This window comes from Phascolarctos cinereus, unplaced genomic scaffold, assembly GCF_003287225.1.
Source record: "Phascolarctos cinereus isolate Bilbo 61053 unplaced genomic scaffold, phaCin_HiC Scaffold_4;HRSCAF=312, whole genome shotgun sequence".
NCBI lineage: Eukaryota > Metazoa > Chordata > Mammalia > Diprotodontia > Phascolarctidae > Phascolarctos > Phascolarctos cinereus.
The window spans coordinates 669,422,331-669,447,436 of record NW_027555847.1 but is presented as its reverse complement, the minus strand read 5'-3'; the positions used below and the strand labels follow the sequence as shown (position 1 = coordinate 669,447,436).

General features: G+C 43.7%; 1 protein-coding gene across 1 annotated transcript; it reads left to right on the top strand.

The window, feature by feature from the left end:
* The first annotated feature begins 867 nt into the window (after positions 1 to 867).
* On the top strand, positions 868 to 25,106 carry AKAP8L (A-kinase anchoring protein 8 like). Its single transcript, XM_020969383.2, has 14 exons — positions 868 to 1,262; positions 5,889 to 5,963; positions 14,306 to 14,338; positions 14,837 to 15,077; positions 17,549 to 17,987; positions 18,225 to 18,321; positions 18,418 to 18,488; positions 18,780 to 18,843; positions 20,002 to 20,110; positions 21,923 to 22,064; positions 22,401 to 22,506; positions 22,918 to 23,048; positions 23,752 to 23,847; positions 24,174 to 25,106. The coding sequence occupies exons 1-14, from the start codon at positions 1,250 to 1,252 to the stop codon at positions 24,540 to 24,542; spliced, it is 1,986 nt and encodes a 661-aa protein (XP_020825042.1). The 5' UTR covers positions 868 to 1,249; the 3' UTR covers positions 24,543 to 25,106.

The following is a 25,106-nucleotide window of genomic DNA, read 5'->3' as shown; positions in this document are numbered from 1 at the left end:
TTAATTGAGGAAAATAATAGTGCTTTGAGATTTGCAAAGTGTTTTACGATTATCTCTTTATTCTCACAACAACCCTGAGAGGTAGGTATTATCCTCATTTAACATGAAGACATTCGAATTGAATTAGGAAGGTTTTTCTACTATAGAAAATCTTAGACCAGTAAAATATCCTATGCTGGAAAAATGGGAAAAGAGCTGCTCTTTCTGAGCCTATTTCCCCTTTTATAAAATGGGAGAAAAGTAGATAAGTTTACAGTTGTCTTAAGCTATATCTGAGTCTTCCTGGTGCCAACCCTAGATTTGGAATTGGGTTAAGGGTTCAAAGCATGGTCTCGTCACGCCTGTGTGACCACGGGCACTTTGGGGCTGGACTATATGGTCTCTATGGTCCTTTTCAATCTATGATCTTAGCTGCTATGAAACCCATCACAAACTTCAGAATCTGCATATAAAGGGTCCTCCAAAACACGCATGCGAGGAAAAAGAAGGGGATGACCGGGGGAAAGTTCACCCGATCTCCACAGAACTAGGGAACTGGGTGGAGCCCCCGGGGAGGATTTGGGGCCGTGTACCTGGAAAGTCGCTCACTCGAGCAAGCGGAGATGTTCGTTCCCCTGAACGTCCCAAGCAGCGTGCGTGGGATACGAGACAAGGACCTCGAACTGAAAAGTTCGAAGAAGTCCTGGAATCCAGTCGGAGGCTAGGGCTGCCCTCGGCCAGTGGTGGAATGGATTGCTGGAGAGTGTGGCCTGAAGCTACCCGCCACCTACTGGACCTGACCGGGACGTCTAGTTAGGAGATTCCACCTCGCCCTCTCTAAACTAACCTATGCCCCGCCCCCGCAAGCCATTGGCTTCTCAATTTAACTACCACCTACAAAAAAGACGTCACACCCTTCCCCCTCACACACCCGCTTGGAGCCTTGGGCGCACCCGTAGTGCGCTTGTTAAGGGCCAATGAGGTCTTGTACTCCGGGGAGCCTCTCAGCCAATCACGGCCCAGTGGACGCCAGCGCAGGGGAGGAGGGAGCACGCAGCTAACAGATTGGCAGGACCTCGAGCCACTGACCTCGGATGACGACCTGCAGTCCTATTGCGGACGGTCGAAAGAGCCAATAGCGTTGGCAGACTTGGCAGACAGTAGCCAATTCAGGCGGGAGGCGGGGCCTTTGCGGGGGAGGGGAGAGTGGAGCACAAGAGGCCGCCGAGGCAGAGAGCAGCTGTGGAGATTCCCGGAGCTGTTGGCCGCTATGAGTTACACAGGTAAGGACCGTTCCTAGTCGAGGAGAGCCAGATCGAAGAAGTGAACCCGAGCTCCAGCAACAGCCGCGAGTCTCAGACGACGAGGCCTCCACTGTGCGGTCCGAGGCTTTAAGATGGCGGCGTGCCCAACTTTTCGACCTCCGCCCTCAGGCCTTAGGTTACGTCGGGCCGGACGCCCTTCACCTGGGACCCGGCTTTGATGACGCTGCCGCCCGGCCGCCGGGGCTCTTCGCTGGAGGGGCTTCGTTTCTTTTTGGGGAGTGGGCCCTTCGGCAGAGAGCGGAGGCTCAGGATTCAGAGGACCTGGCTTCAAATCCTGGTTCCGTGACTTGCTGTCTGGGCGACCTTGGGCAAGTCCCTGAGCTTCTTCGGGCCTCAGTTTCCTCTGCCATAGAACTGAGGGCCGGGAGGGAGGGGTTGGACCAGAAGGAGACGCTGGGGCATCGGGTGGGGGTTGAGCTTCCCTGGCCCCTGAGAGGGAGCAAAGCTGGGGACCGGGGCTCCGGTTCCCCGCGGACCTGCAGATCCAGGGCATCAAGGACGTAAGGATTTGGCGCAGGAGATGCGTGGCGGGGGGGGGGTCTACAAGCCCCAGCCTGTTCTGGACCGCGCGCCCCGAGCAGACGGCCGGATGGGCAGGGGCAGACTGCCGCCCCGACTCTCCAGCCTTGGGTCAGCTCCTTTGTAACGCTCGAGTGGGCTTATCCAGTTACTTGGGGGTGATCCCGTGATTCTTGTAAGCAGCTTCGGTTGCCGGGTGTCACACAGACACTTCCCTGCACCCTTACAAGGTGGTGATGCCATCTGCCCAGCCCCGGGTCTCCTTCCACCCCCACGGACTGTGGTGTTGTTGGTCATCCAGGCAGGACCCTTAGACAGATCCGGGCAGTCTGGGGGGTTCGGGCTTGGCTTTGAAATTGGGAAGTTAGGAAGTCAGGAAAAGAGAAGGAAGGAACCTTGACCCTGCAGTAGAGAGAGGGGCAGAATTAAGAGGCACCATCCCATGAAATTGTGGCATTTTAAAAGCCAGAAGGGTCTCAAGCATTGGTCATCTAGGATTAGAGATTTAGGTCTGTAAAGGACCTTAGAGGTCATCTAGAGTCCACTTCCTTCATTTACCCTTGAGGAAACATACCTAAGAAGTTAAATATCCAAGGTCAGTTTGTCAGTAGATGGCAGAGCTGGAACGTAGTCCAGTCCCTTTAGTTTACAAATGGAAAAATAGATCCAGGGAAGTTGTGTCTTCTTAAGTGTCCTGTAGGACAGCATAGGTCTAAGGTCCATTTAACTCACCTAAAGAAAATCATTGGGGGGGGGCAGCTAAGAGCACCGAGCCTGGAGTCAGGAGGACCTGAGTTCAAATTTGGCCTCAGACACAAAACTCGCACTAGCTGTGTGACTCTGGGCGAGTCACTTAACCCCAGTTGCCTCATATTAAAATAAAAAACAAACATAAAAAAATCATTTGGGGAGGGGTAGGTGATAGTTATGCCAAACAGAAGTTACTGTGAACACTAGAAATTATGACCTAGAGAAGTTGAAATGTGAGATGGCATGTTTTAAAGTGCAGAAAGCTGTCATATTTGAGTGGATCTTGAAATCAATCCAGTGGCTCTCTATTACCTCCAAGACCAAATATTAAATCTTTTTTTGGTCTTTAAAAGCCCTTGATAACCTAGCCCCTTTCACCCTTTCTAGTCTTATGCCTTACTCCTACCAACCCCGCAAGGACTTTGCAGTCCCCTGACATTGATTTCCTTGTGCTTCCTCCTACAAGGCACTTCAAATGTGGATTTTTACTGCTCTTCCCCCATTCCTGGAATTTCCCCTCATCTTCATCTCCTGTCTTCCTTCAGATCCCAGCTAAAATCCTGCCTTCTACAAGTGGTCTTTCTTGATCCTCCTTAATACTAGCATCTTCCTTCCTAACATTATCTCCAGTTTATACTCTGTATATTTTGTTTGTCCATAGACATTTGCACGTTGTTTCCCTCATTAGAGATTCTTGAGAGCAGTGGCTCTTTTTTGGGTTGTTTTTCCCCACCTTCCTTTATGTCTTAGCACAGTGTTTGGCACATAGTAGGCACTTAATGCTTATTGAAATGACTTGAAACAACAAGCATCAGTTAATTAAATTTCATAGACTAGGCTCTGTGTTCAGTGCTAGGGCCACAAAGGGGAAAACAGTCTCTGCCTTAAAGGGAGCGAACTTTCTAATGGGAGAAGTGTGAGTGTGAGTAAATACACTCTTCTGGGAGGCCGAGACCCACAGTTTACGAAGCCCTGCTCTAGATGATTATAAAGTAGAAGCAACTGACTTAGATAGTATCTGCTGCGCAGAGTTATTTTTATGTGGCAAAGTTAATGAAGTACTGATTTGGTTTTTCTAGTTCTTTAATAACATGTTTTTATGAAAAGAGGAAGGAATTTTCAGGTTCTGGGAAACAAACTGTACTTATGCTTCTAACCTTGAGGCAGATCTTGTTTGCTAATGCTTATTTACACAATAAACTGTTAATTCTAGTTCCTTTGACTTTATTAGCTTTTACCCTTCCTCTTCAGACCTGCTGGAGGCCTTTGAAAACCAAATTGCTTTCTACCTTTGTGGCCTCACAACTGCTGAAAGAAAGGCTTTGTTTGGCTTTTTGATCTTGAGAAAATTGCAGGTGCCTTTGTTCTTATAGTCTTCCTGGAATAAACAAGGTTTATGAAATCAACAAAACATTTATTAAACTTTTAAAATCGAGCCTATTTTGGAGTAAGACCAGAATTTAGTAGTTCAATTTCTTCACCCATCAGTTCCCTAGAAATGGTTGATGTATTATTGTGCAAAAACAAATTATGTGCAAGGCTTAGTGCTAGATGTTGGTGCTGGGATAAATAAAGCATGGTCCCTTGACCTTAAAGAGCATATAATCAGTGGAGATTTGAGTTTGTTAAAACAGTGCCATGATACATTACAACTAAGTCAATAAATATTTTCTTATTATGCTCAAGGCACTTGAGGGAAATATACTTGTGTAATCTTTCTTTGAGCTATTTTATAAATAGACTCTAATAGGCCAGGTGCTAGCTCCAGCTCATTTTTTGCCAGTGTTCACAGTAGTCAATGCCAGGATTACTCCTTAAATACTAAAGAACAGTTGACTATAATATATGTATATAGCTCAGTTCATAATATTAATCACATTTCTAGACAAAGGGGCAACTATTGAATAACGAGATTTAAACAAAGTCATATTAATTAGTTTACCAAAGTTGATTCAAGCACCTGGATTCATTGTTATAGTGACTCTCTAGGTTTTAATAGCACTGGCATTTTCTACACATTTAAATAGAATATTTTCTTTTGGATTAAGTTGAAAATTTTGAGGGGAAAATTGAAAAATACAGTAACATTTACACAATCATCAATAAATAAAAGAGACTACTTGAATCTTATTTTGATATGGTTGAATGTCCTTTTTTCTCTCATTGATTTTTAACAAAATAGTTTAAAATGTAAAAACTTGCTTGTTGAAATACATATATGTTTAAAATTGGGAAGTCATGATACTGATGTTTCTGGTCGTCTTCACCTACCTTAAATTTAAATTTAAATTCCTCTTAAGTTAAATGAGTATAAGTGGTTGATCATGGCCATAATACTATTTCAGGGATACCAATTTTTTTTCCTTTTAATAGTTTGATTCTCTAGTAATTTTATAGATGTTAGCTTGTTATTTTTGCTGAATGAAGTAACCATATCATTGGAGGAATTCTTGATCTGAAAGCATCTGCACATATATGCCTTTTCCAACATCTTTTTTATCTGTTCAAAAGACCTCCAGTGATAACAATGTACTCTGATTCAGGGGTGGGGAACCTGTAAGCTCCAGGCCACACATGGTCCTCTAGGTCCTCAAGTTTGTCCCATTGACTGAATTCAAACTTCACTGAACAAATCCCATTAATAAAAGGATTTACTTATTCAGTAAAACTTGGCCCCAGTCAAAAGGCTGTACTCAAGGATCTAGAAGGCCACCCGTGGCCTCGAGGCCACAGGTTCCCCATCCCTACTAACTCAAACTAACCCATTTCATTTTTGGACAGCTCTTAATTGGCCAGAAATTTTTCCTTTGTAATGAAGGGAAATCATCCTTGTACTTTCCTTCTGTAATTCCTGTGTCTTCCCTCTGTGGCCAAACAAAACAAATCTTACAATTTCTTCCTTAAAACAACAATTATAATTCTCCTTAAGTCTCTTTTTCTGTCCTAAGTATTACAGTTCCTTCATATGACATGATTTCGAATTATAACTTTGTTTGCTATTGAAGCTACCAAATTAATTTTGAAAGGTACTTTTTAATGCAAGCCCCCTCTTTTTTAAAAAAAAATTATATAAGGTGTCTACTTTCTGGTTCAAATGTACTTCTATAGTGAGGTCATTTTACAAACAGGAATACATTTATAAGAAAAAAATTAAGTTTGAGTCTTCCTCATTAATGATTTAAAAGAAATTCCTTGTTTATTGATATGAGTGTGTGTGTGTGTGTGTGTGTGTGTGTGTGTGTAGGTGTAGGAAAGGGATGGTTATCAATTCCATGCATTTCTCTTGAGTGATGATGCTACTTTACATGTCTCTAGGTTTTGTTCAAGGATCCGAAACAACTCTACAATCCACATATTCTGATACTACTGCCCAGCCCACATGTGACTATGGTAAGTCTAGATTTCTCATATTCAAACTGGGAAGAAAAGTGGCCAAGATTGGGATTTGGTGGCCAAAGACAGCAGATGACCCTTGCTTCATTGGCAAGGTTAAACTTTCTGCATATATAATGCCTACCTGTGTAAAAGTCTTAAGATTTTAGTTAGAAATTTTATGCTTCTGTGTTGGACACTTGAAGGAAATACGTTAGTATTGATAGGATGGAAACTTTGAGTCCCTCTCTACTTCTGCCAGCCTCCGGGTACATCTAGCAAGGTAGGCAGGGATGTCCTTCAAAGTATTTCTGCACTATTAAATATAGAACAATATCAAGGTAATCATTGAGAAAATCAGTGTGGGGGAATGAAGTAATTGGTTAAAGTTTAGGAGATTGGTTCCAGTAGACACCAAGTAATTAAATTTTGCCCAGGGTAGTAAACTGACCTCTTGAAATGGAGACTTTTGCTTTTCTGTAAAATGAGGTAAAAGAGCCAGATGGCTTTTTAGAGATAGAACTGGAAGGAGCCTCAGATCCTATGATCCAAGCTAGTTAACTTCTGAAACACTTCTAAGAGTGTTTCATAAACTTAGGGTAGTCCAGCTATGCCAAATCATTAGAGCGCTTTTTACTGCGTTTTACACATGATCTAGATTGAACTCTGTACTATGAATTCTCTACCACTAGAGTACAGCAGTTAAATTCTTGTCCAAATGTAGATCAGCTCTCTAATATTCAAGTAATCACATGATTGGCCCCTTATCAAGTTTATGGTCAGCTAAAAGAAGATATAGTCTCCTTCATTATCTGTTTGTGAAGTTGATATTTTTAAAAATCTAAATATTTATTTCAGTGGATCCCCAATTGCATTAGTGTGGATATTCTTTTCACTAGTACCCATTGCAAATCCATCATACTTTCTCATTCTGAGAATTTTCTGCTCATGTCTCCCTCTTTGTACAGAGAACCTCATACTCTGCCCCTGAAAGGAGGATCTCTAATGGGTGAACTTTTATTTTATAAAATTAGGTATTTGCAAAGTGCTGCTGTCATCATTATCATCACCATCATCTTGCCTAGAGCCAAGCCTCCAAAACTTCCTGGTGTTTTGAATGCTTTCCCCCCCCCCCCCACTCTTCCCCTTCCTTTATTGGAATGTAAGTTCCCTGAGGCAGATACTTGTCTTGTCTGATTGCTTTTGCATTGCCAGCACATAACACTGTGCCAATGCTTTATTTATTCCTTGTCATCAGTAAATCTTTTATAGAAGCTTTGTACAGTGCATAGGAAACCTTCCTCTGTTTTTTCAATAATCCTTTGAGAACATGTGGCCTATCCTTTGATGATTCCCTTGATCTTGCTGCAGGAAGGGCCTACTTCCTTTTCTATACTCAGGCATAGACTTAGAGCTGGAAGTGACTTCAAAGGTCATCCAGCCCAACGATGAAATGATTCATTCACGATCTCACAGGAAGTATTTGAACAGAGCTTTTCTGACTAAAAAGCAATCTTCTCACTGTACCATGCCTCTGTTTCTAGCTCTGTCATAGGATGTAGGGGTTAAAAGGGTGTTGGGGTCATCTAGTCAGAATCTCAGATTTGGAGGAGACACCATAGGTAATCTTGACACACACACCACACACACACACACACACACACACACAACACACACACCACACACCCACCAACCACACAACCCCCCCCCCCATCTAGTCACCTTGCCTCTCTTGCTGTTGTGGCTACTGCTGTTGTTCCTTCATTCTTCTTTCTGTTCCTTACACAAAGGCACTGTTTCCCAACTCTGCATTCTTTCACTCCCTGTCTCTATCTCCTGCCTTCCTTCAAGTCCCAGCTAAAGTCCCACCTTTTACAAGAGTCTTTCCCCAGACCTCCTGAATGCTAGTATGTTGTTGATTTTCTCTTAATTTATCCTGTATATAACTAATGTTTATATATTAACTACTGTGTGCCAGGTACTGTGCTAAGTCCTTTACAAGTATTATCTCATTTGATCCTCAGAACAACACTAGGACTTAAGTGCTGTTGTTATTGTTCAGTCCTCTCAGTCATAACCAACGCTTAGTGACCCAATTTGGGGTTTTCTTGGCAATGATAGTGGAGTGGTTTGCCATTTCCTTTTCCAGCTCATTTTACAAATGAGGAAACTGAGGCAAATGGAGGTTAAGTGACTTGCCCAGGGTCTCACAGCTAGTAAGTGTCTCGTGGGAATTTAAACTTAGTTCTTCTGATTCCAGGCACTGCACTCTAACCGCTGTGCCACCTAGCTGCCTGGTTTGTACATAGTTGTTTGCATGTTGTCTTCCCCATTAGACTGTGATATCCTTGGAAACAGGAGCTGTTTGGCCTTTCTTAGTATCTCCTGTGCTTAGCACAGTCCCTGGCACATAGTAGGCACTTAAATGACCTGACAAACAAGACTTCCATTCTGTGATTGAGTTTGTCATCTAGCCTTTGCTAGAAAAACCTCCAGTGGGGGTACGAATTCTTTGCCCAAGGCAGCCCATTCACATTCCAGTTTTGGATAGTTCTAATTGGTAGGCTTGATTAAGGAAAAACTTCCTGAATTTGCTTTTCTATAACTTTTGTCTTCTATTCTTACCTCTCTTCTCTGGGGGCAAGCAGAACGAGTCTAATCCTATTAGCATAGAACAACCCTGTAAATGCTGGGAAAGGCCTCCGATGGGGTAATTCCCTCTGCCTCCTTCCCTGCTTTTGCCCCTATTTTCTAAAACTGATGTTTACAAGTCATGAACTGCAGTCCAACTATCTTGGTTGCCCTCCTCTGGCCATTCCTGAAATGTGTCACCCAGAACTGAATGCTGTTCTGGAAGTGGTCAGACCAGGGCAGAGTTGGTTGGTTGATTGTTGTCCTTTGTTCTCAAAGAGGACCAAAATGACATCCCTCTGTTGGGGTCAATCAGACAATACGAGCTTGGAAGGCTCTGTCACACATTGGGCACAAGTAGTCCATATAAACATTTGGAGTGGAGATGTCTCTAAATTTGTGCATCTCATGTGTTTTTTTGAGTTACTGTGATTCTGCTTTGCTTAGCGAGCACAGTGCGTTCTTTGATTTGGGCATGCCATGCCGGGCCATCCTGTGCCAGTGTCTCACATGTTTCACAATTGATTCCGTAGTTCTTCAGAGAGACCTTGAGACTGTCCTTGCATTGATTCTTCTGACCTGCATGTGAATGCTTGCCTTGTGTGAGTTCTCTGTAAAATAGTTTTTTTAAAAAAAACTCAAATGTTATACTTTATATTTATCCCTATTCTATTTGATTTTATTAGATCGGACCCAATACTCTAGCCCAGGGGTGGGGAACCCGTGAACTCAAGGCCACGTGTAGCCCTCTAGCTTCTCAAGTGCGTCCCTTTGACTGAATCTAAACTTGCCAGAACAAATCCCCTTAATAAAAGAATCTATTTTGTAAAACTTAGACTCAGTCAAAAGGCTGCAGCGAAGGACCTAGAAGGCCACAGGTTCCCCATCCCTGCTCTAGCCTTTCACAATCTTTTCAAATCTTAAATCTGGTATATAATATGTTAGTAGTTGTCCCTTCTAGCTTTGTGTAAGCATGCCATCTTATACCTTTATCCACATTGCTGAAATGTTAAACAAATAAAAGCTGCATAGAGACCCCTGGAGTACTCCATTAGATACATCCGTCTGCAGAGACATCTGACCGTTATCTCTGTGCCAATTCTTTCAGAACATTCAGTCATTTCATCTCAGACAAGTGACTTGAAATTATTGAAGGAAACAGAATGTTCCTTCGTCGCTCTTTGTTTATCTTGGTTATCAGCTGCTATTAGCTATTTCTATTCCGTCCCTCCTAGTCCAAAGTTCATTTTCCTTGGAATACAAAAGCAGCAAAATAAGACTGGGACAGCTCTTCCTCCACCCATCCTTACTTATAGTTGTCCTGTCCTTTTTTTAGAGGTTTTTTCCTTTTGCAGCTTAAAAAAACAAAAAACAGTGCAAATCCTTTTTTTATTCTAACCATTTTTCTCCATCCATCCTTAGCTCATTTTGAACTTCAGCACTTCTGACTCTTCTTGCAGGACCATGCCATGTTTTCATATTCACTGTATGTACCTAAGATCAGTCAATCAATACACATTTATTAAGTTCCTGCTGTGTGCCAGGGACTGTGCTAAGTGTGGGCAATACAGAGAGGCAAAAGACAGTTCTGCCCTCGAGCTAATGAGGGAGACAGCATGCAAACAAATATGTGCGAAGTGAGCTATATATAGGATAAATAAATTATTAAAAGAGGAAAAGCACGAGAATTTAGAGGGGCCTGGGGAGTCTTCCTAATAGTAGTTTTCTCCATGTGTGATAGTTTACCTAGAGTTTTTTTTAATTTAATTTATTTTTTTAGTCTGTAAACAATTTTTTCAACGTGTGTTTTTAAAACTTTGGGTTCCAAATTTTCTCCCTTCCTCCCTCTCCACCCCCCTCATTGAAAAGGCAAGCAACTCAATACAGGTTATAGATGTGTAGTCATGCAAAACACTTCCATAGTAGTCATGTTGTGAAAAACTAAGTATATCCCTTCATTGTATCCTACCCCCCATTTATTCTATTCTCTCTTGTGACTCTGTTCCTCCTCAGAAGTGTTGCTTCTGATTATTCCCTCCCCCAATCTGCCCTCCCCTCTATCATCGCCCTGCTTTCTTATCCTCTTTCCCCCTTATTTTCCTGTAGGGTAAGATAGATTTCCATACCCAATTGTGTATATTATTCCCTCCTTAAGCCAAATCCTATGAGAATGAGATTCACTCATTCCCTCTCACCTTCCCCCATTTTCCCTCCACTGTAAAAGCCTTTTCTTGTCTGTTTCATGTGAGATAATTTACCACATTCTACCTCTCCCTTTGTCCTTCTCAGTATAGTCCTCTCTCACCCCTTAATTTTATTTTCCAGATATCACCCCTTCGTCTTCAACTCACCCTGTGCCCTCTATCTGTGTGTCTGTCTGTCTATCTATCTATCTATCTATCTACACACATACATATAATTTTTCCACTCCCACTACCCTAATACTGACAAAGGACTCATGAGTTACAAATATCATGCTTTCCATGCAGAAACTAGTTTCCCTAGGTTTTAGCAAAGCATTTGACATAACCTCACATAATGTCCTTGTACACAAAATGGAGCTTTGTGGGCCAGATTGAGTAGACATAAAGTTGAGTCATTAATTGGTCAAGTTGAGGGATTTCGCTAATACAGGGGTTCTCGGACTTTTTGGTCTCAGAACCTCTTTACACTGTTAAAAAATTATTGAGGATCCTCCTCCCCTGCTTTTGTTTGTGTTGATTATATCTATTGATATTTACCGTAGTAGAAATGAAAACATTTTAGTATTATTATAAAAATAACTTTGACCTCATGGATCTCCTGAAACGGTCTTAAGGACCCACGTCGTAGGTCCTAAACTAAACTTTGAGAACTTGCTGTTCTAATAGGATCCGTCAGTAATCTGTCTTTGACCCTGTGCTGCTTAATGAAAAGTAAATGGATAAAGCAGATAACATACTTATATCTAATTTGCAAGTAGTACAAAGCTGGGAAGGATCTGTAACTTGTTGGATTATAGAACCAGTTTCCAAAAAGATCTCAATTAACTAGAATGATAGGTTGAATCTAATGTGTTGAAATCCTATATTTGTGTTTTTAAGTCGACTCCAAGAATAAAATGGGAGACATATTTAGACATTAATTTGTGTGTTTTTTTTTAAAGATCCTGGGAAGTTTGTTGAACTGCAAAAGGGGGGATTAGCAAAATGTGGCAACCATTAAAGCTAATATAACTTTAGTCTGCTTTACGAGAAGTTAGTATGGAGGCAGCTAGGTTGCCCAGTGGCTAGAGCACCGGCCCTGAAGTCAGGAGTACCTGAGTTCAAATCTGACCTCAGACCAAACACTTGACACTTACTAGCTGTGTGACCTTAGGCAAGTCACTTAACCCCAATTGCCTTTAAAAAGAAAAGAGAGAGAGAGAGAGAGAGAGAGAGAGAGAGAGAGAGAGAGAGAGAGAGAGAGAAGTTAGTATCTAATAGCATGGAAGAATTATAGTCTTGCTGTACCCCATGTTGGTCATAGAGCATTGTGCCTAGTGCATAATGTTCAGTTTTGGGTGCCATATTTTATTTTATTTTGTTTTTGTTTTTTAAATTTATTTATTTTCAGTTTTCAACATTCACTTTCCTTAAGTTTTTTGTTGTTGTTATTGTTGTTTTTCTTTTGTGAGGCAGTTGGGGTTAAATGACGTTCCCAGAGTCACACAGCTAGTAAGTGTTATATGTCTGAGGCTGGATTTGAATTCAGGGCCAGCACTCTATCCACTGCGCCTCCTAGCTGCCCCCATAAGGTTTTGAGTTTTCAATTTTCTCTCCTTCCCTCCCCTTTTTCCTCCCCAAGATGGCATGCAATCTGTAACGTATTTTTGCATTAGTCATGTTGTAAGGAAGGATTAGAACCAATAGAAGGAACCGCAAGAAAGAGGAAACAAAACAAAACTGAAGGAAAAAAAATAGCTAATAGTATGCTTCCGTCTGCATTCAAACTCCATAGTTCTTTCTTTGGATGTGGATAGCATTTTCCATCATGAGACCTTTGGAGATGTCTTAGATCCTTGCATTGCTGAGAAGGGCTAAATCTATCAAAGTTAGTCATTGTACAACGTGGCTGTTACTGTGTACAACGTTCTCTTGGTTCTGCTCACTTCACTCAGCATCAGTCCATACAAGTTTTTCCAGGTTTTTCTGAAGTCAGCCTGCTCATCATTTCTTATAGCACAATAGTATTCCATTACATTCATATGCCACAGCTTGTTCAGCCATTCCCCAGTTGATGGGCACCCCTCAATTTCCAATTCTTTGCCACCACAAAAAGAGCTGCTATAAATATTTTTCTACATGTGGGTCCTTTTCCCATTTTTATAATCTCTTTGGGGTATAGCCCTAGAAATGGTATTGCTGGGTCAAAGGACAATTTTATAGCCCTTTGGGCATAGTTCCAAATTGCTCTGCAAAATGGTTGGATCGGTTCACAACTCCACCAACAGTGTTATTACTATTCCAATTTTCCCACATGTTCTCCAACATTTATCATTTTCCCGTTTTGTCATGTTAGCCAATATGATAGGTGTGATGTTGGGTGCCATATTTTAGGAAGGACTAAGATAAGCTGCTCCTATATTAATAAACTTAGAGGAGAGTAGGATAGTGTGACGTATTAGCTGTCTTAAAGTATTTTCACATGGAATAGGAATTATGCATTTTTCCTTGGCCCCTGGAAACAGAACTAGAAGCAAGGGAGAAATCAGATCTGTCACTTACATGGTGTTTTAAGGTTTGCAAAGCTCTTTACATACATTTTTTCATTTGTGCTTTCTCACACCCCTTTGAGTTAGATTACTGGTACTATTATTCCAATTTCACATTCGAGGGACATTGAGGCTCAGAGAGACAAGTGACTTGTTCAGGGTTATATAGTGTCTAGTAAATGTCAAGATGTGAAAGCTGTTCTTTCCAACTGTGAGATTCTGTATGAATGAACAAATACTACCATCTTGTCCTTAAGGACAGCAGGAGAGACTTTCCTGCTTTGCAGTATAGATTGATTGCTCTTCCTTATTTTTTTCTGTACTGAATTGGTTCTTTATAACATGCTGCCAAAGCAGTCATTTCTCCCTTAATACTGTCATTTCTATAATGGTTCATTTTTCTGGTCCAGTTAGGTTCTGTTCAATGATTTATCTTGATGATTTGATTAGCAAAATTTCTGAGTTTTATATATATTCCTGTGAAATTATTATGTATAACTTAGAAAAGTGAGCTATCCCATTGGATCTCCTTCCCTTAGTTACTGCTTTGGATTAGTAGTCTGAGCCTCTTTACTTTATGTGAAGGTGTTGCTGGGTTTAAGGGAGGCTCAGAGAGCTACAGATTCTCTTTGCATCATTTACCAATTGAGAACTGGAAGGGTGTAGGGGAAGGGGCAGTTGTGCTCACCAGATGGTGGCAGGGTGTTTGAGGCTGCAGCTTTTATACTATATGTTATACTATCCTATATGTTTGCTGTACTGCTATGTATATAAGCATATAGTATGATCTATGTCAGTCTCCTGACTTGTAAGCTACCTGATTTTGTTCTGTTGTTTCTTTTTGGGTGGTAGTTTTTATATAACTGATGCGGGGATTATGACATGTAGATAATCTCACTTTGCCAGTTAGCATGTGTTAATAAAATATTTAGATGTTGAGCTTTGTTCATTATAAACAGTTTGGAGTTTAATTAGTGATGGTTTTTGGTTTTTGTAGGATATGGAACCTGGAACTCTGGGACAAACAGAGGCAAGTATGATGTAAAAAAAAATTTTTTCCCTTGAGACTAAACCAGTGGTATATTCACTTTGGCTCTTTTGTCCCAGGTATAAATATAAAAGTTCTTGAAGAACTAAGTGGTTTCTAATGTGATTTGGCAGTTAAATCTGTGCCAGAGCTTGCTACATTCAGATTTCTTCCTCTTCTCTCCCTCCTCCCCCCACCCACCCGCTCAAAAGCCTATTTTTATAAAACCCAAGTCCACCATAAAATTGTTGTATTTTCCAGTATACATGCCATTATGTTTTCCTTTTGAAGAGTTATCCTTTTAGGTCTGTAGTTGATTCAGACCAGTTTGGTGATGAGCTTTTGGATACACCACTGATCTCTTTCTGTGGAGCTAATATAGTTCCTTAAGTGAGTTTTGACCAGAGACTCCAGGTTGGAATAGTTATAAACCAAGAGGCCAGCTTAAAATGGACCTGCCTCAGATTGTGTGACTGGAGTTGTCCATATCTCTTGTTACAGGTTACGAGAGCTATAGTTATGGATATGGATATGGTCAGGATAACACTACCAGTTATGGGTATGGTATGGCCAGTTCAAACTCTTGGGAAATTCCCAACTCCGACACAAATACAAACCCTAATGCTTCTGCTAGCACCGGTACCGATAATGTTCTGTCCAAAATTAACCAGCGCTTTGATGTGGTGTCTCACGTAGAAACGGACATGATGCAAGGAGCACTATATGGCTCAGGTGGAGACAGGTGAGTGTAGCTGTCAAGGTGAGACTGTTCAGTAATAGGATGTAGTAGTCGATGATTTCAGTCAGCTGTTGCTCCCTGTGTACTTTTTTCACCACCTTGGTTAGGTTTTTAGATTAGGTTCAGGCATATTTTTTCTTTTCTTTTTTTCCCCCTTCTTCTTACTTCCCAAGTGTGGCATGAAACCCAAGCAGAGGTGGTAGATAGTCTCCATCTCAACTTAGAGACAATAACAGATTATAATCTGCTTTCCTTCTTCCAGAGAAGCAAGGACCATGGATTTGGCATGAATGGTGACGTCAGTTTAGCATTCTAGTTCCATTGAATGTATATGAAATCAGTAAAATGATTTGTGTTTGCTTAGTTGCCAGTTAATCCAGGAAGTTGTAACATTAAGACCTACTTTGTGCAGAATCATAGGTGGTGCAGCAGTTACAGTGCCGGGCCTGGAATCAGGAAGACTCATCTTCCTGAGTTCAAATATGGCCTCAGACACTTACTAGGGCTCTGGGACCCTGGGCAAGTCACTTAACCTTGTTTGTCTCAGTTTCTTCATCTGTAAAATGTTCTGGAGAAGGAAATGGTAAACCACTCCAGTATCTTGCCAAGAAAACCCCAAATGAAGTCATGGAGAGTTGGAGATGACTGAACAACAAAATGTTAGACAATAGGGAGATGTAAAATTAGTACTTAATCTGTGCTCCTAAGGGTTTTGGGGGGGGGGAAGGTGTAATTTATCCATGTTTTTCTAAAGATTATTTGGAATTTTCTTGGAAACCACGTGTACCATCAAAGTCAAATTAGAAAAAGGCTGTTCAGATTAGGGCAGAGCAAAGAATGTGGAGAAAGCCCTAGAGCCCTAAGATAGTTTTAAAGCATCGGCAGAAACTGTCTCTGTTGTTTTGAAGATGAAACACTAATTTATAGTGGATCTTGCACAGAAGCTTTCCTTAGTTTGGAGGTAAATTGGAATGCAGGGCGTCCTGGCCCCAACAAATGGGTCTGACACTTGGTAGTTGGGGTTATCCTTGCATTGCAATAAAGCCAAATGCCTTGGGCAGCCTCTTGTGTTTGTTTTTGTAATAATGACCCTCCTTCCCTTTTGAAACAACTTCTTGTAGAGATGAGACTGGTAACTGGGTCACTAACTTTTAAGAAGAAACTGGTTGGACAACGTGATGAATTTGAGCCAAGTTTCTGCTTCTTTCTCGGCACTCCTGCTTGGTTATTGATCACACACTGGTTGTTTATGTTGGGTATTAACACAGCCAGTCTTTGTTCTTGTAGTGGCACACCTTGAGAATCTGGTTTGAGGAGAATATGCTTCATAAGCTGTTTTCAGAACTTTGTTTGTGGTAGATAAATGGCAGGGTTCTTCTTTGGTATTTAGGCCAACTTTGAAGTCAGAAAGAGCTATGCTTCTTACTCAGCCATTGTGCTTTTCTTATTTTCGTATCCTTGCTGTTAAATTTAGCAGCTATTAGGGTTTGTAGCCTTGTTAGTTTCCGATAACGAAATCATCTTTTCTATGCCTGTGTTTCATGAACTTACTGGAGAGTCTGGGCTTTTAGGAACAGTTAATCAGCCTTTTCTGTTGGTCTTCCACAAGCTGTGCTGCATTCTTTTATTAAACAGTTGATGATATTTAGTATCTATAGTATGTCTTGCTCAGATGAAGGTAAAGATCTATCTCAAATTGTTGGAAAGGCTTTGTGAAATTTGGAAAACAAGATTGCTCTTTCTGTCATTTCCCTACCATCAAAGGGAATTCTTTTGGGTGTTAGGGCTTTACAATGTATGTAGGAATAGCCCTAGAGTTCCTTTATTGAATTGGAATGGGAAGCTGAAGCTTTTAGGTTTAGAATGTTTCTTTTACCTGTTATCTTTCCTAGGGAAGGTTACCATGACCAAAGTAGCAATATATACAGTAGTAAAAAGGGCCTTGCTTCCTAAGTGCTTGATTTTGATACTGTCTCTTTAATTTGTTTCTCTGAATATTTAGAGCTTCTGTGGAGAAGCAGGGAAATTGGTCTTTGTAAGTATGGGAATAAAAATTGTAACTCAGATTTGAGTTGGTAGAAAAAGAATGAAGCTGGTCTTTAGTAGCTTAGGGATTTCTCTGCCTCTGCCATCTTTGAACTGGCCAGAAGCATTTGACTCTGCTTTTTAGGACTTTTATTTTCCCTCTGATCTAGCAACTGAAGGGTTTGATCATAGAGATGAAATTTTAAAGTGAGAACATGTCACTTGGGTGCTGTTGAAGCCATCAGAGCTCTCAGATGATTTAGCTACAATGTCTGTGTTGCAGGTCCTTCCTGCTTAGTCTGAAACTGCTCAGTTTTACTGTTTATGAGGGGAAAAGTAGTTTTTGTTCTGGTAGGCCACTTAGCTATATATTTGTTGTGCACTGTCCTGGCCTCTATATTCTTGAGTCCTTCCCAGGTCACTGACGCAATACTGTGCGCCTCTTGCAGGTATGATTCCTACGAAGCATATGACTCCAGGGCTGCACTGAGTGACCGTGATCTGTACAGATCCGGCTATGACTACAGTGAGATTGACCCTGAAATGGAGATGGCCTATGAAGGCCACTACGATGCCTACCAGGATCATTTCCGAGTCCGTGATGCTTTTGGCCATCGGGCACAGGGCTGGGCCAGAGATAGCCGAACTAACCGGCCTATGGCTACAGGCTATAGGCACATGTGGGATGACCCCATGGGGGCCCGGGGCCAATGTGTGCCAGGTTCGTCCCGCCTCCCATCCCTCTTCTCTCAGAACATTATTCCTGAATACGGCATGTTTCAGAGCATGAGAGGCTCCTATGGGAACATGCGATTTGGCTTCGGACTTGGCAATGGGATGAAACAAATGAGAAGGACCTGGAAGACCTGGGCTACTGCAGACTTCAGGGTAAGGACTGTTAACACCCCTTAATTGGGCACTGAAGACAAGGACAACTCATTGAATGTGGAACAGCTCAGTGTTATATACACGCATTTGTCGTTGGCCAGGCCCTGTCTAAATCAGGAAAGTGGCTCTATCGTGTATACTTGGCCCCATCACCGTTTTAAAATTGGGCACCATGGCTCATTTGGTGTATTAACTAATCCTTTTTACTCAATGTTGGGTTTTCCTTTTCATCTGCAGAATAAAAAGAAGAAGAGAAAACAATCCAATAGCATCGATGAGCCTGACGGCAAAGCAGCTAAGACGGATGGTTCTGAGAACAGTGACTCCGACAATGGTGAGATGCTGCCAGTCAGTCGCTCGTTCCTCACTTGTTCCCCTTTTGCATAATAAGCTGAATCCTGACTCCTGAGATTCTGCACTCCTCTTTCAGATGAGGGAACTGAAGGTGAAGCAGCAGAAGGAACAGACGCCCCTGATATGGCCAGAAAGAGCTCCAGAGGAGTAAGTGGTTCTTTGGGACACTTGACTTTCTTGCCCCATGTGTTCTCCTAGACAAAAGGTGGCCCTGCCTGGGTGCATAGCCAGCCAGCCAGCCCGCTGCCAACTTGAATTTGAGCATGGAAGCATAGAAGAAAGACTACAAACTGGGTAGAAGAGACCTCTGACTTTGGGAAAAGCTTATTTGTTATTATGGTGGACAGTCCCCAAAATGCTGGCCCCGTTTGAGTATAGAAACCTGTAGGATTTTATAGAGCCTGTTTGTGCATAGGTTTGGATCTTTTGAATTTTCAGGAAGGAGAGGTGGAGGAAGGAAAAGAAGATGGGAAGGAAGAAGGGAAAGAAGACGCTGAAAAAGGTGGGTGTATGTTTGAGAGCTTTGTAGTCATAATTGGACATTCCCCTCTTAGAAAAGACCATGTAGGTACTGGCAGCTTAAGTGGGCACAGCTGTGGGGAGGTGGTTCTGGGACTTGGCAGGGTGTTGATGCTAATACTTTCAGCTTGCCTGTGACCCACCCTTCTGGGCTGGTTGTACTGTTGTATGCACTTAAGCATAAATCCTCTTCTCTATTGAGCCAGAGGCTAGGGCTAGTGTTGGGCATAGCCAGCCACCTCTGACCTATTGTCTGCTCTCCAATATCTCCAGATAAGCCAGGTAGTTTGGGGTAGCCCAAGGAATACATACCCCTGCCACAATCAGGTACATGGCCCTATGACTCCTACCATTCCCTGGTCCCATAGTGACACCCACTTGCAAGTTCTTCTCAGTGGCTGGCAGTTGTTGACGTCCGAGCCGTGGCCCCCTCGTTCCAGTTTTTACGGCTCTGGTTTGCGTGTCCTCTCCCTTAGCGCCTCTCCAGCCCCAGTTGGGAGTCCGTGTCCCCCCACCCGTGTGATGAGCACCAGCAGGTACCAAACAGCAACTCCAGTGTTGGCCACTGTTGCCTCGCTGACTGGTTGGGGTTGGGTGGGCGAGGCATTTTAAGCGTTTCCTATAGCTATCATTGGCTGCTACTGTGTCACTCCCTGTGGCCTCCATCGTGCTGAATTGGCCACTGAACTATCGTCAGGGTTGTCATGAAGCTACCCACTAACCCCTTTGAATTCCCGAGCTGCTGTGTTTTGGTAAAGCTGTGGGGTTGGGAACTTGGGCTCAAACATGACAGAGAGTGGGGGTTTCATAAGCTCTCTGGGGCCCACTAGAGGTCCTTCCTAAGCGCAGCAGGAAGAGAGGTGGGTGAAGCACCTTGGGAAGCTGTGGGTAGCACAGAACCAGGACAGGGTCACCTCTCCCTTTTCCTCCCCAGCTGTTATCTCTACATTCAGCTCCCTGGACGTGGAAAGGTACTTGGGGTCCCCTGACTCTTCAGGTTGGACTTTAGTAGATGTTATCAAATGAATGCCACCAGCTCTGGTTGGTAGCTGGGAGGAAGAAGGGCGATAGAATCTGCCTTTTATGCTGCAGAATAGACGTGATGATTATCCTGATTTTCCTATCCCTCTTGATCTCACAGGAGCATTGACCATTCAGGAGGAAATCAGTCAAATCAAACGCAAATTACAGGCTGGCAAGAAGACCCAGGAGAAGCAGAAGAAACGACAGCGAGACCGCATGGTGGAAAGGTAACACTTTGTATTTTTGTTTCATCTGCCAACCTCTGCCCTAGCAACTCGGGGCTGGCCAGGGGTTCCAGCAAGCGCCGTTTCCTCTTCCCCATGGCTAGCCTTCCTGGCAGCCACAGGCAACCCACCTTCCCAGGGCAATTGGGGTCTTTCAGGAGATGAATGATGTACTCCACTCCTGGCCTGGCCCTGCCTCTTCGTCTCTCCCTCTGGCCTTTCAGTGGGGCCCAGTGTTGCCCTGGCAGCTGGCACCTGCTCTTCTGTGCATGGACCCTGCTTCCCACCAGTCAGGGCTTACAAGGCCCTGGTTGCATACCTAAGAGCCTGAATTGTCCCCCCTGCCCCCCAGAGGCCGCCTTGTAATGTTTCTGCTTCTCCGGCTCGGGACCTGACACTGCTTGGCATTGTTGCCCAGAAGCTCCAGCGCTTAGGTCACCGAACATGCCCAGAGGTGCTGTGGGGGCCCCTGGCCCCCAAGGGAGGGGGCCAGCTCATCAGAGACTCTGAGGCATCTCTCCAGCCCAAACCTGTGGCCAAGTGGCTACTACCATGCCTGGGAAAGACTGAAACACCAATGGGGGAATCTCGGGAGCTTTGGGCCCTGCCCTTATGCCCAGTCTATGGCAGAAGTTCCCACATTTCCGTGACTTGGTGCTGGAGGGGCCAGTCTGCCTCAGGCCCGTGTCCGGCAGGTGGCTGAGCCCTTTACGCCCCTGCTGTCGGGTCTATTTGCCCTCAGGGCCCCCGAACTGGTGTTTGCCTCCGACTCAGACTCTTGCTCTTGCTGGATCTTCCTCGGCCAAGCCGGCGCCGGGCCCCTGGGCTCTCCAGACAAAGCTGTTCCCGTGGCCCAGATATGGACGGCAGAGGTAGGAACCCGTCCTGAGGCCTTGGTGGAGGCCAGCTTCCTCCGTCCCCTGCCACGGCCACCGTTGCCTCTCGGCTCAGGCCCCCAACCCCCCCCAGGGGAACCTGCTGTGGACAGCCTGGCCCTGACCACCTCAGTATACAGGTGGCTTCCAGCTGCCATCATGCTGGGCACCCTCCTTCCAGGTCAGACTTTTTTTGTTCTTGGAAGAGGAAGATGAGGCAGCAGGCACCAGAGGCTGGGCTGCATCCAGCCCCTCCTTCCCTCCCTCCTTCCACCACACCTAGGCTCTCTGAGCTGCGGATGGGGTGGGGTGGTGAGCCGCAGGAAGACACAGCACCTCTCAGCGGGCAGTGGCTCAGGACTGATCTCTTCTCTCTGCACCATGGGGCCAGATCCTCCAAGTGTGGCTGCCCTCCCCTCCCCTCCCCTGGCCCCAGTTCCTCCTAGGTGTTCTGCTTACTTTCTTGGAGAGATCTACCCGACCACCCTGCTGGCACCTTTCCAGCTAGTCTTTGTCTCTCTGAGAAGTAGCTGATTTCCCTGAGTCTAGACCAGCCATAGCATTGCCTCCAGTGATTAGCTCTTCCTGTCTATGGGAAGAATATTCCTATATTATCCCTTAGAGAAGCCAGTAAAACCTGCTTTATTTAGCTAGTAGTACAGTTTTAAAAATTCTCACCTGTTCTCCACTCTGCACTGTGACGTAATTCTTCCCTCATGGTGTCAATGTCCCTTCTTGAAGAAGAATGGGAACTGGTTTCAGAACTTTTGAGATTCCCCCTCCTGGGGCCTCAGAGTCCCATAAAGAAGCAATTTGAGTATCAGAACCTGTAGCCCCAACCCATTTCTGAGGTTTGCTCTCTTCGTGGTTCAGGGACCTGGTGCTGGTAGTAGCACCCTTGATGCAGACGTTGTTTGACCTCTGTTCTTTCTTCTACCAGGATCCAGTTTGTGTGTTCTCTCTGCAAATATCGGACCTTTTATGATGATGAGATGACCAGCCACTTAGACAGCAAGTTCCACAAGGAACACTTCAAGTTTGTAGGCACTAAATTGCCAAAACAGACTGCAGACTTTTTGCAGGTGATCTTCTCTTTTGATTCTGGGGTGCATTGGGTATTTATCATCTTTCCCCTTTTTTGCTGGGGAATGGGACTGCTTTGACCTCTTTCCATTCTGCTCCTAAACACAGAGAAAACTGCAAATTTTAGGGTTTATTATCCAGACTAGGCAGGAGAGATCATCATCACAAAACCAAAAGGAAATGCCATGACCAAGAGAGTGCCCCACGTACTTGATATAGAAGTCTGTTTCCTTCTTTTTTGTTTTTAGGATTTAAACAAAGCAGATACACACTCCCTGTCAATCTTGGCTTTTTCAGTTATAGATATCCTGATAATTCCTGTTTGGCACTTCCAGGAATATGTTGCTAACAAAACCAAGAAGACAGAAGAACGTCGCAAAACCATTGAGGACCTAAATGGTGTAATCCAGCAGATCTATAAAGATCAAGACCTTACTCAAGGTGAGTGTCAACTCTCCTCTTTCCACCATGGTGAGCTAAGGGATAGCTCGGTCTGCCTTAACTTGGGCTGTCCGTGTAAGCCGTTTTTTGGCCCTTATTTTGGGTCCAAGTTAGAGAAGATTCCCATGATCTTTATGATAACTAAGAAGTCTTTCCTGAGCCTGAAGTACCTGGGGTTAATTCTTGGGGTGAAAGGGAGGGAAGAGAAGACTAGGTTTGTTGAGGCCTCTGATAGAACTAAGGCATCTGTTTTGTTAGAGTTCGGTGACTGGGCCTAAAGGGCTCTCTGTTTTTGTAATTGGAGAGGGACTTTGTAGTAGCAATCAGTGGGCCCCTCTTACTTTTGGGATTAAATCTAGCCCAGTAGGGATACTGGTGGGAATTGGACATCAGCAGCTCTTTCTCTTGCAGAGATTGCTATGGAGCACTTTGTGAAGAAAGTGGAGGCAGCTCACTGTGCGGCCTGTGACCTCTTCATTCCCATGCAGTTTGGGATCATACAGAAACACCTCAAGTCCATGGAACACAACCGAAACAGAAGAGTGAGTGGAATGCTTTGGTGCTACCCTATACCTAGTCAAGAAAGCATTGAATTGTGGTGGTGGCAGTGTTAGATTTAAAGGCAGATAACTTGGCTTTACATCTGTTTACAGCACTTCCTGATTGTGTGACCATGGGCAAGTTGGTTTTCCTCTGCATTTCCTTTTTTTTTCCCCCTGTAAAATTAGAACAATAATTCTTGCCCTCTACTAAAGTTCTACTCTGATATCTTTTTCGAGGTGATTAGAGATTCTCCAAGGCCAAGTGGACAGAGCCTCCCAAGTTGGAAAGACTTTAGGCTGTGGGCCTACTGACAAATTTATAAATCTTTAAGGATCGGCTACACTTGGAGAGGCACATCACCAGATTACCCATAGGGTGATATACTTTTAAGCCACAGCAGAGACATCGTAGTGTAGTAGAAAGTGCCGAATTTGCAGTCTAGTGACTTGGATTATAATTTGGCCTTGAACACCTACTAACTTTGTGAACGTGGGCAAGGCATTGGAACTCTTATCTGAAAATGTGCTACCTACCTCACGGGCTTGTAAAAAAAAAAAGTGCCTTATAACTTTTACATGCTATAGAGATAATGAATTGGGTTTTAGTAGTTACATGAAGCTCCTGACCTTTGGCTTCCTGGGAATTGAACTGTTAGGATGGTTCCAACTACTCAAATGGGTTCTATTCTTTTTTTTTTTTTAGCTCATGATGGAACAGTCCAAGAAGTCCTCACTCATGGTAGCTCGAAGTATCCTGAACAATAAGCTCATTAGCAAGAAGCTAGAACGCTATCTTAAGGTAATCAGGCATCTGCCCTCCAACACGTGTGCACTTGCACATCTATGTTTTTGGCCCAGTACTCTTTCTGGGCTAATCTCAAGCTTGGGGATGGAAAGTCATGACTTTCCTCACGCCTCCAATTTGGTATATGCCTTCAGATCTTTTGGGAAAGGGGTAGGGACTAAGAAGATCCTAGTCTTTGTTGAATGGAGGCAGATGGGATCCTGGCTTTCCCCCTGGTGAGGGCAGTAGAGATGATGGTAAAGGGAAGGTTTGGTAATTTAGGGAGCAGGATTGCTTGGGAAAGTAGTACCAATGGACTGGTGTGTGTTTGTCGTCCTCAGGGTGAGAATCCCTTCATGGATGACCCCGAAGAAGAAAAGGAGCAAGAAGAAGGAGAGGGCAGTGCTATAGAAGAAGGAGTGGCTGAAGGGGAAGATGAGAACAAAACCAAGGAGAAAAGCATTGCAGGACAACTTGAGCTTCAGGCTGGGGACCAGAACCAGCAGCCTGAAGTAACAGCAAGGGCTGGTGACCAAACCCCAGCCAAGAGTTTGGTAGAAGAGCAGTCAGGCTTGGAGCTACCCCCAGAGGAGGAATCAGGGCCCTTGCTAGGGGTTGCCTTGCAGCAGCAGGTCCGGGGCATCCCTGGCCTGGATGTGGAAGCTGATGATGATGAAGAACGAAGGAACCATGCTTCAGGGAAGAAGTAGGAGAGCACTCAGACCTGTTTTAGAGCCATCATTAAATCTTTTTAATGGGGTGTGAGAATTGCTAACACCCACCTGGATACTGATTCTTATTCTGGCCCTTAAAAGCCTGGCCTCTTTTTTGGTAAATGGTTATGGAAATAGGGTTTGGGGTTTTTTTGTTTTTGTTTTCGGTTGTTGTAGCAAGGGGTAATGGGGCAGGAAGGAGTATAGAGGATTGAGTGTTTTGAAACCCCATCTACACTAAATCTCAGTTTTGTGCCCCTTGAGTTCTGAGGTATCTTTAGGAACATCATCTTTTATTGTATCTGCAGCAGGGTATGTGAAAAACTGTTGGCTCCTGGTCCTCTTCCTTAGGCAGCTTTGTATGTAACTAAAAGGTAGGTTGGTTCTGGGTTTGAAAGGGCTCTTTCCTGTGTTTTAGTTCTGCCCTAGGTCCCCACAACAGCACTGCCTATTTCGTTATTTTGTTTTAATCTCTTCCTTTTGCTGCAAAGTCAGAGTCAACATCATATTGTTTGTAAAAATTTTAAATAAATGTTCAGTCACAACTGATAAAAGTCTTAA

Excerpts from the sequence above, each read along its gene's own strand:
- AKAP8L (XM_020969383.2), top strand. Across the intron at positions 5,964-14,305 it reads CCAGCCCACATGTGACTATG|GATATGGAACCTGGAACTCT; the intron begins GTAAGTCTAGAT and ends TGGTTTTTGTAG. Across the intron at positions 17,988-18,224 it reads GGGCTACTGCAGACTTCAGG|AATAAAAAGAAGAAGAGAAA; the intron begins GTAAGGACTGTT and ends TTTCATCTGCAG.